This window comes from Ranitomeya imitator, chromosome 3, assembly GCF_032444005.1.
Source record: "Ranitomeya imitator isolate aRanImi1 chromosome 3, aRanImi1.pri, whole genome shotgun sequence".
Classification (NCBI taxonomy): Eukaryota; Metazoa; Chordata; class Amphibia; order Anura; family Dendrobatidae; genus Ranitomeya; species Ranitomeya imitator.
This window is the reverse complement of record NC_091284.1, coordinates 775224151-775239912: the sequence shown is the minus strand read 5'-3', so window position 1 is coordinate 775239912 and position 15762 is coordinate 775224151. Positions and strand designations below refer to the sequence as shown.

At 43.7% G+C, this 15762-nt stretch overlaps 1 protein-coding gene across 4 annotated transcripts in view; it reads right to left on the bottom strand.

Annotated features, from left to right (window-relative positions):
• The window catches only part of PARP4 (poly(ADP-ribose) polymerase family member 4), a 352799-nt gene that overhangs the window by 316646 nt on the left and 20391 nt on the right, over positions 1 to 15762 (bottom strand). For all 4 annotated transcript variants that reach the window (XM_069759088.1, XM_069759086.1, XM_069759089.1 and 1 more), the window contains exons 2-5: positions 12656 to 12788; positions 9625 to 9814; positions 3772 to 3835; positions 666 to 756 (exon numbers count right to left, since the gene is read on the bottom strand). In XM_069759088.1, coding sequence (XP_069615189.1) covers positions 666 to 756; positions 3772 to 3835; positions 9625 to 9814; positions 12656 to 12787 — 477 coding nt within the window. In that variant the 5' untranslated portion in view covers position 12788. The remainder of the gene's footprint in view (positions 1 to 665; positions 757 to 3771; positions 3836 to 9624; positions 9815 to 12655; positions 12789 to 15762) is intronic.

Here is a 15762-nt window from a genome sequence, read left to right as displayed (position 1 = left end):
TCTTGAATTGTGCTGATCTTTTAATCATTTTTGGGGAAAAGAGAAGGAATGATCATATTAAGAATATACATTTTCAGTGACAATGCAGTTTAAAGGGGTTTTCTGGTCTTAAGATACAAGTCTGCATTCACTCTATGTGACTGCAGACTTGTGAATCCTCACATTGCGCACTGAGCACGGTGAGGATTCTCCGGTGTCACTGCTGGGAGCGGCAGGCACATGACCACAAGTATGTGATTTGCATTCATGCAGTCATGTGTCGACTAGACGTGCGCAGCCTCGCTAGTCAGAATGTGGCTGCTAGTATGCCCAGTCCCAGCGCTGGAGAATCCTCACGTCACAGCGTGCAGTGCACACAATGTGAGGATTCACAAGTCTGCAGTCACAGAGAGACTGGCAGACTCGTAGCTTAAGACTGGACAACCCCTTTAAGGATACATTCCCACATGGAAAAAATATGCAATGGATTGTGTGCTGCATATTTGCTTGCAGAAGATCTGCCGCATTTCTTAACATGTCATGCCCAAGCTACAAAAAATATTTGCAATATCTGTAGCTGTATTCTGCACGTCAATTTATCCCGCTGATGTCATTGCATTAATCAAAGTTTTCAGTGTGTAATTAAATTGTGCAAGCTTGACAAATAATACAAATAAATATTTTACTTTTTTAAAACAGCAGTATTTTGCCACTTCGGTGTCATCTGGAATACTATCATTTTCACTGTCTTCAATTTCCATATCCTCTTCTAAATCACTAAAGATAGAAAAAAATACTTGTTTACTGCAGAGTTATACAGTCTAATTGTAAAAAAATCTATGGGAAGTGAGGAATCATTTGAGTGTTTTAGGCTACGTTCCCACGATGAGTTTTTAGTGAGTTTTTAATGTTGAAGATTATAGAGAAAATGCCAGTAACATTTCTTACTTAACAGGTGCAGAAAATCTGCATCATCGAAAACTCACCAAAAAGCTCATTGTGGGAATGTAGCCTTAGATGCCAAAAAAATTCTTGTTAAAGTGCCATTTCATATTTTTCTCAAACATGTGCAACTCTTTTGCTATTTACTGACCCCCCAGCCTTTTTTGAAAATTGGGTTGGAAAGTGGGAATGGTAAATTAGTATAGGGTGTCGCTGTCACACACAGTGTAGGACAGACTATGTGCAACATAAAGGGATAAAGGAAGGGGAACCAAACGCTAGGGAAGGGGGGAGTGGAGACCACTAGACTGCTCTAACGTCACCCTGTCTCTCCTATCATCCCTATATAGGTTCCGCATCTATCGCTGAGCAGGAAACCTAATCCCTGCCTCACCCTGGCGATGAGCCCTGCAGCGGGGAGGACAGGATGAACGCTAGTCAATCCTCACTACCACTAAAGACAACTGGGATAGACAAATGAAGCATGGGAACAATTAACTTGAGAAAACTCAGCTCCATGCCTCAAAAGGGAAATGCAAATGGAAATAACACCCTCAACTCACAACAGGAAGTTGGGAGTTATTAACACCCAGATCCAGGTGACAACTTTAAGGCCGGGGGAGGTGGCCTCTAGTCTGCAAGGTCAACCGCTGAGACCTTCTGCAGCCAGATGCAGTGCGACTGTCTGCAGCCTCTGACACACTCGAGACAGTCGCAACTGTGAGGACCTTTATCCTGGGTTGTGAGCTTGTGTATTTTAGCCAAAATATCAACCAATAACTCATGTATTTTATGCATAACTTGTCGTCTTTTCATTTTTATGCATTGTGTAGCTGAGCTCTTTCGGCTGGTTGGGTGAATTGGGGTGTCTCTCCTTTGTGGGGAGCATTGATATAGTGAGCAGCACACCTGATCTAATAGCATAGGCATCATCAATATGCTGTAAGCCAGACACTGTGTATCACATGTACCTGTATGACTAGCGTCCTATGCAAGTTTTATCTGTGTGCAGTTTTAATACTAGGCGACCACCCCCTCCATGAATTGGTAGGGTTGTGAGTGGTGGTTTCATCAGTGTTTTGCACCTGTGCTGCCCCCACATTTATCATGGGGCTAACAGAATCATAGAATGTTAGCGTTGGAAGGGACCTCCAGGGTCATCGTGTCCAACCCCCTGCTCAATGCAGGATTCACTAAGCCATCTCAGACAGATGTTTTGTCCAGCCTCTGTTTGAAGACTTTCATTGAAAGAGAACTCACCACCTCTCATGGCAGCCTGTCCCTCTCATTGATCACCCTCACTGGCAAAAAGTTTTTTCTAATATCTAATCTGTATCTTCTCCCTTTCAGTTTCATTCCGTTGCGTCTCGTGTTTCCATGTGCAAATGAGAATAATGATGATCCCTCTACACTGTGACAGCCCTTCAGATATTTGTAGACAGCTATTAAGTCTCCTCTTAGCCTCTCTTTTGCAAGCTAAACATTCCCAGATCCTTCACCATCATGGTAGCTCTTCTCTGAACTTGCTCCAGTTGTTTCTCAATGTCTTTTTTTTAAATGTGGTGCCCAGAACTGGACACAGTATTCCGGATGAGGCCTGACAGAGGATAAGTAGAGGGGATAATTACTTCATGAGATCTTGAGATCTAGATTTTGTGTTTCTCTTAATACATCCTAGAACTGTGTTTGCCTTTTTTGCTTCTGCATCACACTGTTGACTCTTGTGCAGTCTGTGATCTATTATTATTACCCAAGTCTTTTTCACACGTGCTGTTGCTTAATTCTTTTCCTCCCATTCTATAGATGTAATTATCATTTTTCTTGCCCAGATGTAGAATCTTGCATTTCTCCCTGTTAAATACTATTCTATTAGTCGCTGCCCATTGTTCAAGCTTCGCTAGATCCTTCTGAATCCTTTGTCCGTCTTCTCTAATGTTAGCTATCCCTTCTAGTTTTGCATCGTCTGCAAATTTGATTAGTTTACCTTCAGTTCCCTTATCTACTGTAGATCATTTATAAAAATGTTGAACTACACTGGGGCCAGGACACAGCCTTGAAACACTCTTCCTACTGGATGTGCTACCATTTGTTACCACTGCATCCTGTTAGGGTACCGTCACACAGTGCAATTTTGATCTCTACGACGGCACGATTCGTGACGTTCGAGCGATATAGTTACGAGATCGCAGTGTCTGACACGCTCCTGCGATCAGGGACCCCGCTGAGAATCGTACGTCGTAGCAGATCGTTTGAAACTTTCTTTCGTCATCTAGTGTCCCGCTGTGGCGGCATGATTGCATGGTGTAACATATATCGTATACGATGTGCGCATAGTAACCAACAGCTTCTACATCGCACATACGTCATGAAATTATCGCTCCAGCGTCGTAGATTGCAAAGTGTGACAGCAGTCTACGACGCTGGAGCGATATTGTTACGACGCTGGAGCGTCACGGATCGTACCGTCGTAGCGATGAAAATTGCACTGTGTGACGGTACCCTTAGTTCATTGGTAATCTGACCTTGTGTTGGTAAGGCTGTATGCTTTTCTGTGATGTTTTTTGAATGCTAAAGCTGTAAGCCAAACTATGAATTTCTAAATGGCGCTTTTAAACATTTACAATTTTATGACATTTACAACCTTTAGGCCACATTTTTCTTCATCCAAGAAAACCCCTTTAGAACATTTCCCTATTGATATGCATAAGTTTTCCTAAAATGTATCAACTTTATTTGCAATTCTTTGAAATATTTCCATTCAATCTCACAAATGTTTTTGGATTATTTTCTCCCTTTCTTTACATAAGGGCTTCACCAGGACTTTAGACACAATAAATATTTGTATATTACCTATGCAGTGTATCTTTAGTGTTCAGTTTTTGTCTTCTTTCTTGAAATTGATTTTTCTTACAATCTGAAAAAAAATCCAAAGAAAAAATATTATTAACGTATTATTTTTGTTTACATTTTGACTGAATTCCAGACACAATACCAAACCTACTTGATGATATTCTTTAACTGTAAAAGCGCTGCGGAATATGTTAGCGCTATATAAAAATAAAGATTATTATTATTATTATTATTTACACAATTGTTTAGTTAGGTATGTAAATTGTCTCTTCAGAGAGGAAGAGGACTAGAACTCTAGTGCCACCTATTGGAAGTAGCGATCCTAACAGTCAATGTCGACCCTTTAACGAGCCTTGTCACATGACGTAGAATAATAGCCAAACCAGAATCTCAATTTGCAGACACTGTGTTTCGGGGTACTGCCCCTCGTCAGTGCAAAGTGGAGATCTGGTTTGGCTGATTGAGAGGCGTCTGACCGGGATCCAAGAAGTATCGTTTCTCCTTGCGGAGAGTGACATGATAAGCATGTCGAGGTGAGGAGACTTAATGCTGCAATACTCCTCTAGGAAATATGCAAATTGTCTCTTCAGAGAGGAAGAGGACTAGAACTCTAGTGCCACCTATTGGAAGTAGCAATGTAAATGTCGAAGTCTGTTTTTGTTGTTTTTGTGCTGTATTATGTTTTGCATTCAATTCTCAAGTTTCATGGGCGTGGGGAGCAGTGAATATTCATTTGTCTTTAGCAGCGGGCACAGGCTTTAGCCACAGCAGCCGGCTCCTGCCTCCTACCACCTGTTGACCCCTAACACGTGCCAAATGCAACTGTATTGGCATAATAGATGCCGATACAGTTGAAAGCAATGAAGGAGGAGAGCGCGTCAGATGACGCTCCCTCCCCCACCATTCCCTGCGCAAATGCCATCACTTCATGGTGCACCATGCCGTGTGTGCCGGGCAGACAACAGGGCAACTGCTGAGACCGGAGCAGAACCTGGATCAGCGGTTGAACAAGAAGAGGTGAGCATTGTGGTTTTTTTATGTTTTTTTTTTTATATATATGTCAGTGAGTGAGTACTGATGGCTGTAATACTGTGGGGCTGGATTATATGCTATGCAGGGGGCTACATTATACTCTATGATGGTCTACATTATATTCTATGGGGGAGCTGCATGATACTATATGAGGGGCGGCTGCAGGGTCTACATTATATTCTATGGGGAGGCTGCATTATACCCTATGAGGGGGCTGCATTATACTCTGAGTTGGCTACATTATATTCTATGAGGGAGGCTGCATTATACCCTATGAAGGGGCTGCATTATATTCTATGGGGGCTTCATTATACCCTCTAAGGGGGCTGCATTATACCCTATGAGTGTGGTGCATTATACCATATGAGGGGGCTGCATTATACCCTATTAGGGGGTTATATTATATTCTATGGGAGGGCTGCATTATACCCTATGAGGGGAATGCATTATACCCTATGAGGGGGCTGCATTATACTCTATGAGGGGGCTGCATTATACCCTATGAGGGGAATGCGTTATACCCTATGAGGGGAATGCATTATACCCTATAAGGGGGCTGCATTATACTCTGAAGGGGCTACAGTATATTCTATGAGGGGCTGCATTATACTCTATGAGGGGGCTACATTATATTCTATGGGGGCTGCATTGTACTCTATGATGGGGCTACATTATATTCTATGGGGGGCTGTTTTGCATTCTATGAGGGGGCTGCATTATACTATATGAGGGGGCTATATTATATTTTATGGAAGGGTTGCATTATACCATATGAGGGGGCTGCATTATACTGTATGGGGAGGGCTGAATTATATTATTATATTCTATGGGGGGTTGCATTATATTCTATGAGGGTATTACATTATATTCTATGGGGGGCTGCATTGTACTCTATGATGGGGCTACATTATATTCTATAAGGGGCTACTTTGTACTCTATGAGGGGGCTGCATTATACTATATGAGGGGGCTATATTATATTCTATGGAAGGGTTGCATTATACCCTATGAGGGGGCTGCATTATACTGTATGGGGAGGGCTGCATTATATTATATGGGGGGCTGCTTTATACTGTATTGGGGGGCTACAATATATTCTATGAGGGGGTTACATTATATTCTATGAGGTGAGCTAAATTATATTCTATGAGTGGCTACCCTAACCCCTGCTACATAATTAAGATGTGTACTACCTTATATTATACCCTGATATTAGCGTGTTTTACCACACAATTGGTGGTCTTGTATTTATTTCTATGTAGCTACATAGTGGGCCCAAGAATGATTTTCTCTGGGGGGCCCAAGGTGCTCCAGTCCGATGTTGTTCACGATTGCAGCCAGGAATATTTTTCTCTGAAATGCTCTGGTGTCAATCACCTGCAGTGGTGGCACTGAATTAGTTTGGTCTCTGATAACGGACCCTGGCTGGATCCATAAAGGATATTTCCTCTGAAACACTGGAACATTTCAGAGAAAAGTATAACCGCTGAAATGAAGCCTTCCTCCCTCTGTTTAACTGCTGAGATGCAATGGTCACTCTTGGCTGCAGCAATCTAGTGTTAAACATCCAGGAGTGGAGTTCTCTCTGTTCTTGGCTGTTGCATCAGGTGCTCTGCTGTAACTTAAGCGTCTGCTACACATAGAGCAAGCTCAGTTTCTGACCCTGCTTTCATATAATTCTTTTCGACTTCTGCCGTAAATATACAGCCAATTTCAGGAAGAGGTTAAATGGGTTGTCCATGATGATGATGAGAAAACACCTTTACATCATCTAGAACCATCACCCCTTTAATTCATCAATATAAAGCTAAATGCGTCCTTTTGTCCAAAGCCGCAGTGCAGCCACAGTGAAAAGGACGCATTCAGTGTTAATACACCAGTGATCCAGTGCCTCAAGGTGACAGGGAGGAGGACGAGAAGGGAGGAGGAATGTAATGCCGGAATCAGTGCCTATCTCCAGCACAATGAGGACGAGTGTGGCGCCGGAGGCAGCGATCTCAGGTGGACGAGGCTGGAGGAAAAGTGTGGCGCCGGAATCAGCACCTGTGCAAATTGCGATCTCTGGCGCCATTTTATTGTAAATAATTTGCACACACTGTCTTCAACAAAATGGCGCCAGATAGCACGGTATGCGAATGCGCTGACTCTGGCGCCATTTTATTTAAATATTTAAAGCAAACGACGCATTGCAGGTGAATAGAAGTATTTTTTTGCATGTATGTATTGAACAACAGCAGCGCAGGCAGGCTTGGGGGCAAATACCAGGCTGGAGGAGTATATAATAGGATGGAGGACCAGGCTGGAGGAGTATATAATAGGATGGAGGACCAGGCTGGAGGAGTATATAATAGGATGGAGGACCAAGCTGGAGGAGTATATAATAGGATGGAGGACCAAGCTGGAGGAGTATATAATAGGATGGAGGACCAGGCTGGAGGAGTATATAATAGGATGGAGGACCAAGCTGGAGGAGTATATAATAGGATGGAGGACCAAGCTGGAGGAGTATATAATAGGATGGAGGACCAAGCTGGAGGAGTATATAATAGGATGGAGGACCAGGCTGTAGGAGTATATAATAGGATGGAGGACCAGGCTGGAGGAGTATATAATAGGATGGAGGACCAGGCTGGAGGAGTATATAATAGGATGGAGGACCAAGCTGGAGGAGTATATAATAGGATGGAGGACCAGGCTGGAGGAGTATATAATAGGATGGAGGACCAGGCTGGAGGAGTATATAATAGGATGGAGGACCAGGCTGGAGGAGTATATAATAGGATGGAGGACCAGGCTGGAGGAGTATATAATAGGATGGAGGACCAAGCTGGAGGAGTATATAATAGGATGGAGGACCAGGCTGGAGGAGTATATAATAGGATGGAGGACCAGGCTGGAGGAGTATATAATAGGATGGAGGACCAGGCTGGAGGAGTATATAATAGGATGGAGGACCAGGCTGTAGGAGTATATAACAGGATGGAGGACCAGGCTGGAGGAGTATATAATAGGATGGAGGACCAGGCTGGAGGAGTATATAATAGGATGGAGGACCAGGCTGGAGGAGTATATAATAGGATGGAGGACCAGGCTGTAGGAGTATATAATAGGATGGAGGACCAGGCTGGAGGAGTATATAATAGGATGGAGGACCAAGCTGGAGGAGTATATAATAGGATGGAGGACCAAGCTGGAGGAGTATATAATAGGATGGAGGACCAGGCTGTAGGAGTATATAATAGGATGGAGGACCAGGCTGGAGGAGTATATAATAGGATGGAGGACCAGGCTGGAGGAGTATATAATAGGATGGAGGACCAAGCTGGAGGAGTATATAATAGGATGGAGGACCAGGCTGGAGGAGTATATAATAGGATGGAGGACCAGGCTGGAGGAGTATATAATAGGATGGAGGACCAGGCTGGAGGAGTATATAATAGGATGGAGGACCAGGCTGGAGGAGTATATAATAGGATGGAGGACCAAGCTGGAGGAGTATATAATAGGATGGAGGACCAGGCTGGAGGAGTATATAATAGGATGGAGGACCAGGCTGGAGGAGTATATAATCGGATGGAGGACCAGGCTGGAGGAGTATATAATAGGATGGAGGACCAGGCTGTAGGAGTATATAACAGGATGGAGGACCAGGCTGGAGGAGTATATAATAGGATGGAGGACCAGGCTGGAGGAGTATATAATAGGATGGAGGACCAGGCTGGAGGAGTATATAATAGGATGGAGGACCAGGCTGTAGGAGTATATAATAGGATGGAGGACCAGGCTGTAGGAGTATATAATAGGATGGAGGACCAAGCTGGAGGAGTATATAATAGGATGGAGGACCAAGCTGGAGGAGTATATAATAGGATGGAGGACCAGGCTGGAGGAGTATATAATAGAATGGAGGACCAGGCTGGAGGAGTATATAATAGGATGGAGGACCAAGCTGGAGGAGTATATAATAGGATGGAGGACCAAGCTGGAGGAGTATATAATAGGATGGAGGACCAGGCTGGAGGAGTATATAATAGAATGGAGGACCAGGCTGGAGGAGTATATAATAGGATGGAGGACCAGGCTGGAGGAGTATATAATAGAATGGAGGACCAGGCTGGAGGAGTATATAATAAAATGGGGGACCATATACAAGGATGCGGGAATGTATACCAGGACGAGGGAGCACATAATAAGATGGTGGAACATATACCAGGATGTGGGGGCATATGCCATGCTGGCGAAGCATATTCCAGCCAGGGGGCGAATATAATAGGATGGTGGAGCATATAATAGTTTTTTGGTGTAGTGAACCACTGACTTCTGGGGTCACAATTTTTGTAGAGGCCGCCAACCAATCAGAGTTTGGCAGCTGACATCACTGCCATGCAGCGCCTGCCCGACCCAGCGTTGGCTGTGGTTGAGGAAGAGGGCACTGCTCGCCACGGGAGCGAGGAAAGCCAGGAATAATCAGGTTTTTCGTGTGTTTATATGTGTCAGAGGAAAGCGCCAGGAGGGAGAACATTATTACAGGATTGGGGAAGGATGGAAAACATTATTACAGAGGTCAATATATTTGACCAAAATGCTGGTGGGGGCCCCGGTCTAAAATTTTGCATCGGGGCCCATGGGACTCTAGTTGCGCCACTGATGGGAGCCTGGATTTCTTAGTTCTAAGAATAAACAGAAGTGGAATACCCATCCATCACAACGTACAGAATTCTGGATCTTATCAAAATGATCTTTTGTTTACAATAATTGAACATAAATGTAAACAATTAGGAGCAATAATACTCAGTAGATCTGGTACATAGAGGTCGTTACCTTGCTTTCCATCTCCGATGATTTCCAATGTTTTGTTATCGTCTAGACGTTCCTCCAGAACTCCAAGTCGCTCTTCCTGCACGGATTTCCATATGAAGTCAGGATTTACTAGAGAAATGAGATATTTCTCTATTTTCTTCTGCTGGGAGCTGTTTAGTATGTCCGGATTACTGACAACAGCGTGCGTGCACTACAACACAAAGAACTGTTTAGTTTTCAATGATATTAAATATGGAAAGGAAAATAAAGATTTCTTTTGAATATATATATGCAAATGCACGCAGTCTTACATTTAGAGGAACAATCCCTACTTTTGACCTATATTCCTCTTTTCCTTGTTCACACGTTCAGGAATTGCAGATTTGCGCTACAGATTTTGCAGCAATTTGTAATACAATACAAGTGAGTATGGTGCGCAAAAACGATCTGATAAATTCTCTTTAAGACCGGGGTCATACCTGCGTGTTCAATGTGAGAAACTGGCACATCAATACCCGGCACTCGGGACCGGAGCATCAGGCTGCATAGAAATACATGCAGCCACGCGCCTTCCGGTCCCGAGTGTTGATGCGCAAGTTTCTCGCATTCGACTCGCATGTGTGACCCCGGCCGCAGGCAAATTCACAAGCAGCAAATTTGCTGCAAATACCGTCTCATTAATCTGAGATTTTCAGTTGAAGAAATCTGGCCACTTGTGAATAACCCACTGTAGAATATCGGCCTTGGTCTCTCTCTAGTATCACCAACCTTCTCCACCCTCCATAGACTTTTATGAGCAGCACCTGTAATCTGAAAATCTGTCTTCACTGAAGACAGCATTGATCAGAGAATTCTGAGAGGTGGAATCGGATAACTAAGCATTCTTTTTTTATTACGATATACAGGTCCTTCTCAAAAAATTAGCATATAGTGTTAAATTTCATTATTTACCATAATGTAATGATTACAATTAAACTTTCATATATTATAGATTCATTATCCACCAACTGAAATTTGTCAGGTCTTTTATTGTTTTAATACTGATGATTTTGGCATACAACTCCTGATAACCCAAAAAACCTGTCTCAATAAATTAGCATATCAAGAAAAGGTTCTCTAAACGACCTATTACCCTAATCTTCTGAATCAACTAATTAACTCTAAACACATGCAAAAGATACCTGAGGCTTTTATAAACTCCCTGCCTGGTTCATTACTCAAAACCCCCATCATGGGTAAGACTAGAGACCTGACAGATGTCAAGAAGGCCATCATTGACACCCTCAAGCAAGAGGGTAAGACCCAGAAAGAAATTTCTCAACAAATAGGCTGTTCCCAGAGTGCTGTATCAAGGCACCTCAATGGTAAGTCTGTTGGAAGGAAACAATGTGGCAGAAAACGCTGTACAACGAGAAGAGGAGACCGGACCCTGAGGAAGATTGTGGAGAAGGACCGATTCCAGACCTTGGGGAACCTGAGGAAGCCGTGGACTGAGTCTGGTGTGGAAACATCCAGAGCCACCGTGCACAGGCGTGTGCAGGAAATGGGCTACAGGTGCCGCATTCCCCAGGTAAAGCCACTTTTGAACCATAAACAGCAGCAGAGGCGCCTGACCTGGGCTACAGAGAAGCAGCACTGGACTGTTGCTAAGTGGTCCCAAGTACTTTTTTCTGATGAAAGCAAATTTTGCATGTCATTCGGAAATCAAGGTGCCAGAGTCTGGAGGAAGACTGGGGAGAAGGAAATGCCAAAATGCCTGAAGTCCAGTGTCAAGTACCCACAGTCAGTGATGGTGTGGGGTGCCATGTCAGCTGCTGGTGTTGGTCCACTGTGTTTCATCAAGGGCAGGGTCAATGCAGCTAGCTATCAGGAGATTTTGGAGCACTTCATGCTTCCATCGGCTGAAATGCTTTATGGAGATGAAGATTTCATTTTTCAGCACGACCTGGCACCTGCTCACAGTGCCAAAACCACTGGTAAATGGTTTACTGACCATGGTATTACTGTGCTCAATTGGCCTGCCAACTCTCCTGACCTGAACCCCATAGAGAATCTGTGGGATATTGTGAAGAGAAAGTTGAGAGACGCAAGACCCAACACTCTGGATGAGCTTAAGGCCGCTATTGAAGCATCCTGGGCCTCCATAACATCTCAGCAGTGTCACAGGCTGATTGCCTCCATGCCACGCCGCATTGAAGCAGTCATTTCTGCCAAAGGATTCCCGACCAAGTATTGAGTGCATAACTGAACATTATTATTTGTTGGTTTTTTTGTTTGTTATTAAAAAACACTTTTATTTGATTGGATGGGTGAAATATGCTAATTTATTGAGACAGGTTTTTTGGGTTATCAGGAGTTGTATGCCAAAATCATCAGTATTTAAACAATAAAAGACCTGACAAATTTCAGTTGGTGGATAATGAATCTATAATATATGAAAGTTTAATTGTAATCATTACATTATGGTAAATAATGAAATTTAACACTATATGCTAATTTTTTGAGAAGGACCTGTATTACAAAGTTTTTTTTTATCTTTAATTTAAGTATTTATTTATTAAAAACAAATTAAAAAAAATAGTACTCTTTAAAGGGAATCTGTCAGCAGTTTTTGCTATCTCATATGTGATGAATACCAACACAAAAGACTGAGCAAACAGGAGAAAAATATTAAAGACACACAATCTGAAACTAATCTACCAACCGACATCTGAAAATGAGTGCAGACAAAGGTCTCATAAAAACTAACAGTTTATTAAATATACTTAAAAAAAGATTTAATTACACCCAGTTAGCACCGAGCATGCTCAGATAACACTGGATAACAGCGGGTACATTCGCTCATCACCAGATGTGACCCATTTAGGACAATTGGTCTTCCTTGCATTTGAGCCTTGTAGACCACACGGCAGGAATATTCTTATGCGTTCCAACATGTTAAAATACAAATCTGAATATTCTATGAAATTTCTGCTGGAATATTCTTGGTTGCAATGGCCAACACTGAAACACTTTATAATCACTAATATTGGTCCTCCACAAATATACAAACCTTATTATTCAGCACAAATGAAACTTCTCCTCCATTCAAAGTAATGCTGTTTTTCAGCTTCTTCTTTTCTTTAAGGGATAAGGAATTCACTTTGAGGAAGAATATGCAGTCTGAAAAAATGCCCACCCCCATCCTAAAGAGGAAAGAGACATTATTAAACGCAGTGATAATGAGGAAATAAAACAGACAATTTCAACGTGTTTTCTTAAAATCAACAATTATCCCCCTTTGACAGTATAGTTCCTAAATGCACAGTGATGGGAAAGGGCCTGAATGTGGAGGTGGTCGAGCTTCTGTCCTGCTGCTCCACAGAACGTCTATGGAGCTAAAGAAAATTCCCACAGATGAGAAATGTCGATTGTGGAAAAACTCCCTTAGGCCAGTCTCACACGTCCAGATAATTCCGGTACCGGAAAAATCGGTACCGGAATTATCCGTGTCCGTGTGTCCGTGTGCTCACATGGCACATCAGTGTGGCACACGTACGATACCGTGTGCCGCCCGTGTGCCGACTGGGTACCGCACGCACCGTGCAGGAGACAGCGCTACAGTTAAGCGCTGTCCCCTGCATCTGGTGCTGAAGCCGCCATTCATTTCTTCTCTCCAGCAGCGTTCGCTGGAGAGAAGATATGAAAAATCTTTTTTTTTTTTTTGGTGTTTAAAAAAAAGATCCCTGTCCCCAATCCCCTCCCACCCCCTGTGCGCAGCTTCTCCTGTATGAGCGGTCACGTGGTGCCTCTTATTACAGTGATGAATATGCGGCTCTATGGGAGGTGGAGCCGCATATTCATCACTGTAATGGGCGGCACCACGTGACCGCTCATACAGGAGAAGCTGCGGCGAGGAGAGGAAGCAGCGAGGAAGCCGGGTAAGTATTTTATTAACAGCGGGGGGCGCACAGGGGGTGGGAGGGGGTTGGGGACAGGGATCTTTTTTTTAAACACCAAAAAAAAAAAGATTCTTCATATCTTCTCTCCAGCGAACGCTGCTGGAGAGAAGAAATGAATGGCGGCTTCAGCACCACGCTGGGGGGACAGCGCTTACTGTAGTGCTGTCTCCTGCATGGCACACGGACTGCGCACAGACAGCATCCGTGTGCGGTACGTGTTTTACACGGACCCATTGACTTTAATGGGTCCGTGTAATACGTGCGCTCCCACGAACACTGACATGTCTCCGTGTTTTTCAAACGGACACACGGTCCGTGAAAACACGCTGACATGTGCATAGACACATTGATTTTAATGTGTCTACGTGAGTCAGTGTCTCCGGTACGTGAGGAAACTGTCACCTCACGTACCGGAGCCACTGACGTGTGAAACCGGCCTTAGGCTGGAGTCACGCTAGTGATTTTAACCCCTCTGAGACGGAGCACTTTTTATCAAAGGGGTTAAATTTCCCACAGCGCTCACACTGACATCAGATAGGTGAAGTGAGCTCATCAGCCGTGAACTCGCAGGACCTGTCAGACGGCACCGCGAGCAGGAGAACTTTCTCACGCTCACAGTGCCCTCAGACAGGGAATAACAGTTCACAGGCAGACACTGAGCACACTGTGCTCAGTGTCTACTGGATGACAGGCTGCATGGTCGCATCATGCAACCATGCATCCTGCCATCTAGATGTAGCAGAGCTAGACCCGTCAAGGTACAAATGGATTAGCAGCATCTCTGCGGAAAGGTAAGCAATATTGTTGTTTTTATTTTAACCTCTTTTGCAGATGATGAGGGCATCGCAGGAATGGGTGAGGTCGTTAGTATGGTTTTATTAAGAAGTAGATGGTGGCCCGATTCTAACGCATTGGGTATTCTAGAAAATGTACGTAGTTTATTTATGAAGATTTTAGAATAATACAATGAATACACAGAATTCGGTTGGCCAGGCGTGACCAATTAGCGAAGCGTGGTTCAAATCCCGCGCCAATTCGCGGCCGGAGTACACCTGTCGCTGATTGTTCGCGGCCGGCCATGTAGCCTATAGCACAGCCATGTAGTATATAACACAGCCACGTAGTATATAGCAGCCCACATAGCATATAACACAGCCACGTAGTATATACCATAGCTCACGTAGTATATAACAGCCCACGCAGTGTATAACACAGCCCACGTAGTGTATAATACAGCCACGCAGTATATAACACAGCTCACGTAGTATATTGCACAGCCACGTAGTATGTAGCACAGCCCACGTAGTATATTGCACAACCCACGTAGTATATTGCACAGCCCACGTAGTATATTGCACAGCGACGTAGTATATTGCACAGCCACGTAGTATATTGCACAGCCACGTAGTATATTGCACAGCCACGTAGTATATTGCACAGCCCACGTAGTATATAGCACAGCCACGTAGTATATAGCACAGCCATGTAGTATATTGCACAGCCCACGCAGTATATTACACAGCCACGTAGTATGTTACACAGCCACGTAGTATATAGCACAGCGACATAGTATATAACAGCCCACGCAGTATATAACACAGCCCACGTAGTGTATAACACAGCCCACGTAGTGTATAACACACTCACATAGTATATAACACAACCCATGTAGTATATTGCACAGCCAAGTAGTATGTAGCACAGCCCGCGTAGTATATTGCACAGCCCACGTAGTATATTGCACAGCCCACGTAGTATATTGCACAGCCACGTAGTATATTGCACAGCCACGTAGTATATAGCACAGCCACGTAGTATATAGTACAGCCACGCAGTATATTACACAGCCACGTAGTATATTACACAGCCCACATAGTATATAGCACAGCGACGTAGTATATAAAACAGCCCATGCAGTATATAACACAGCCATGTAGTGCCACATAGTATATAGCATAGCCAAGTAGTATGTAGCACAGCCACATAGTATATTGCACAGCCACGTAGTATATTGCACAGTCCACGTAGTATATTGCACAGTCAACGTAGTATATAGCACAGCCCACGTAGTATATAACACAGCCATGTAGTATATTACACAGCCCACGTAGTATATAGCACAGCCACGTAGTATATTGCACAGCCGACGCAGTATATAAAATAGCCCACGCAGTATATAGCACAGCCCACGCAGTATATTACAGCTACGTAATATATT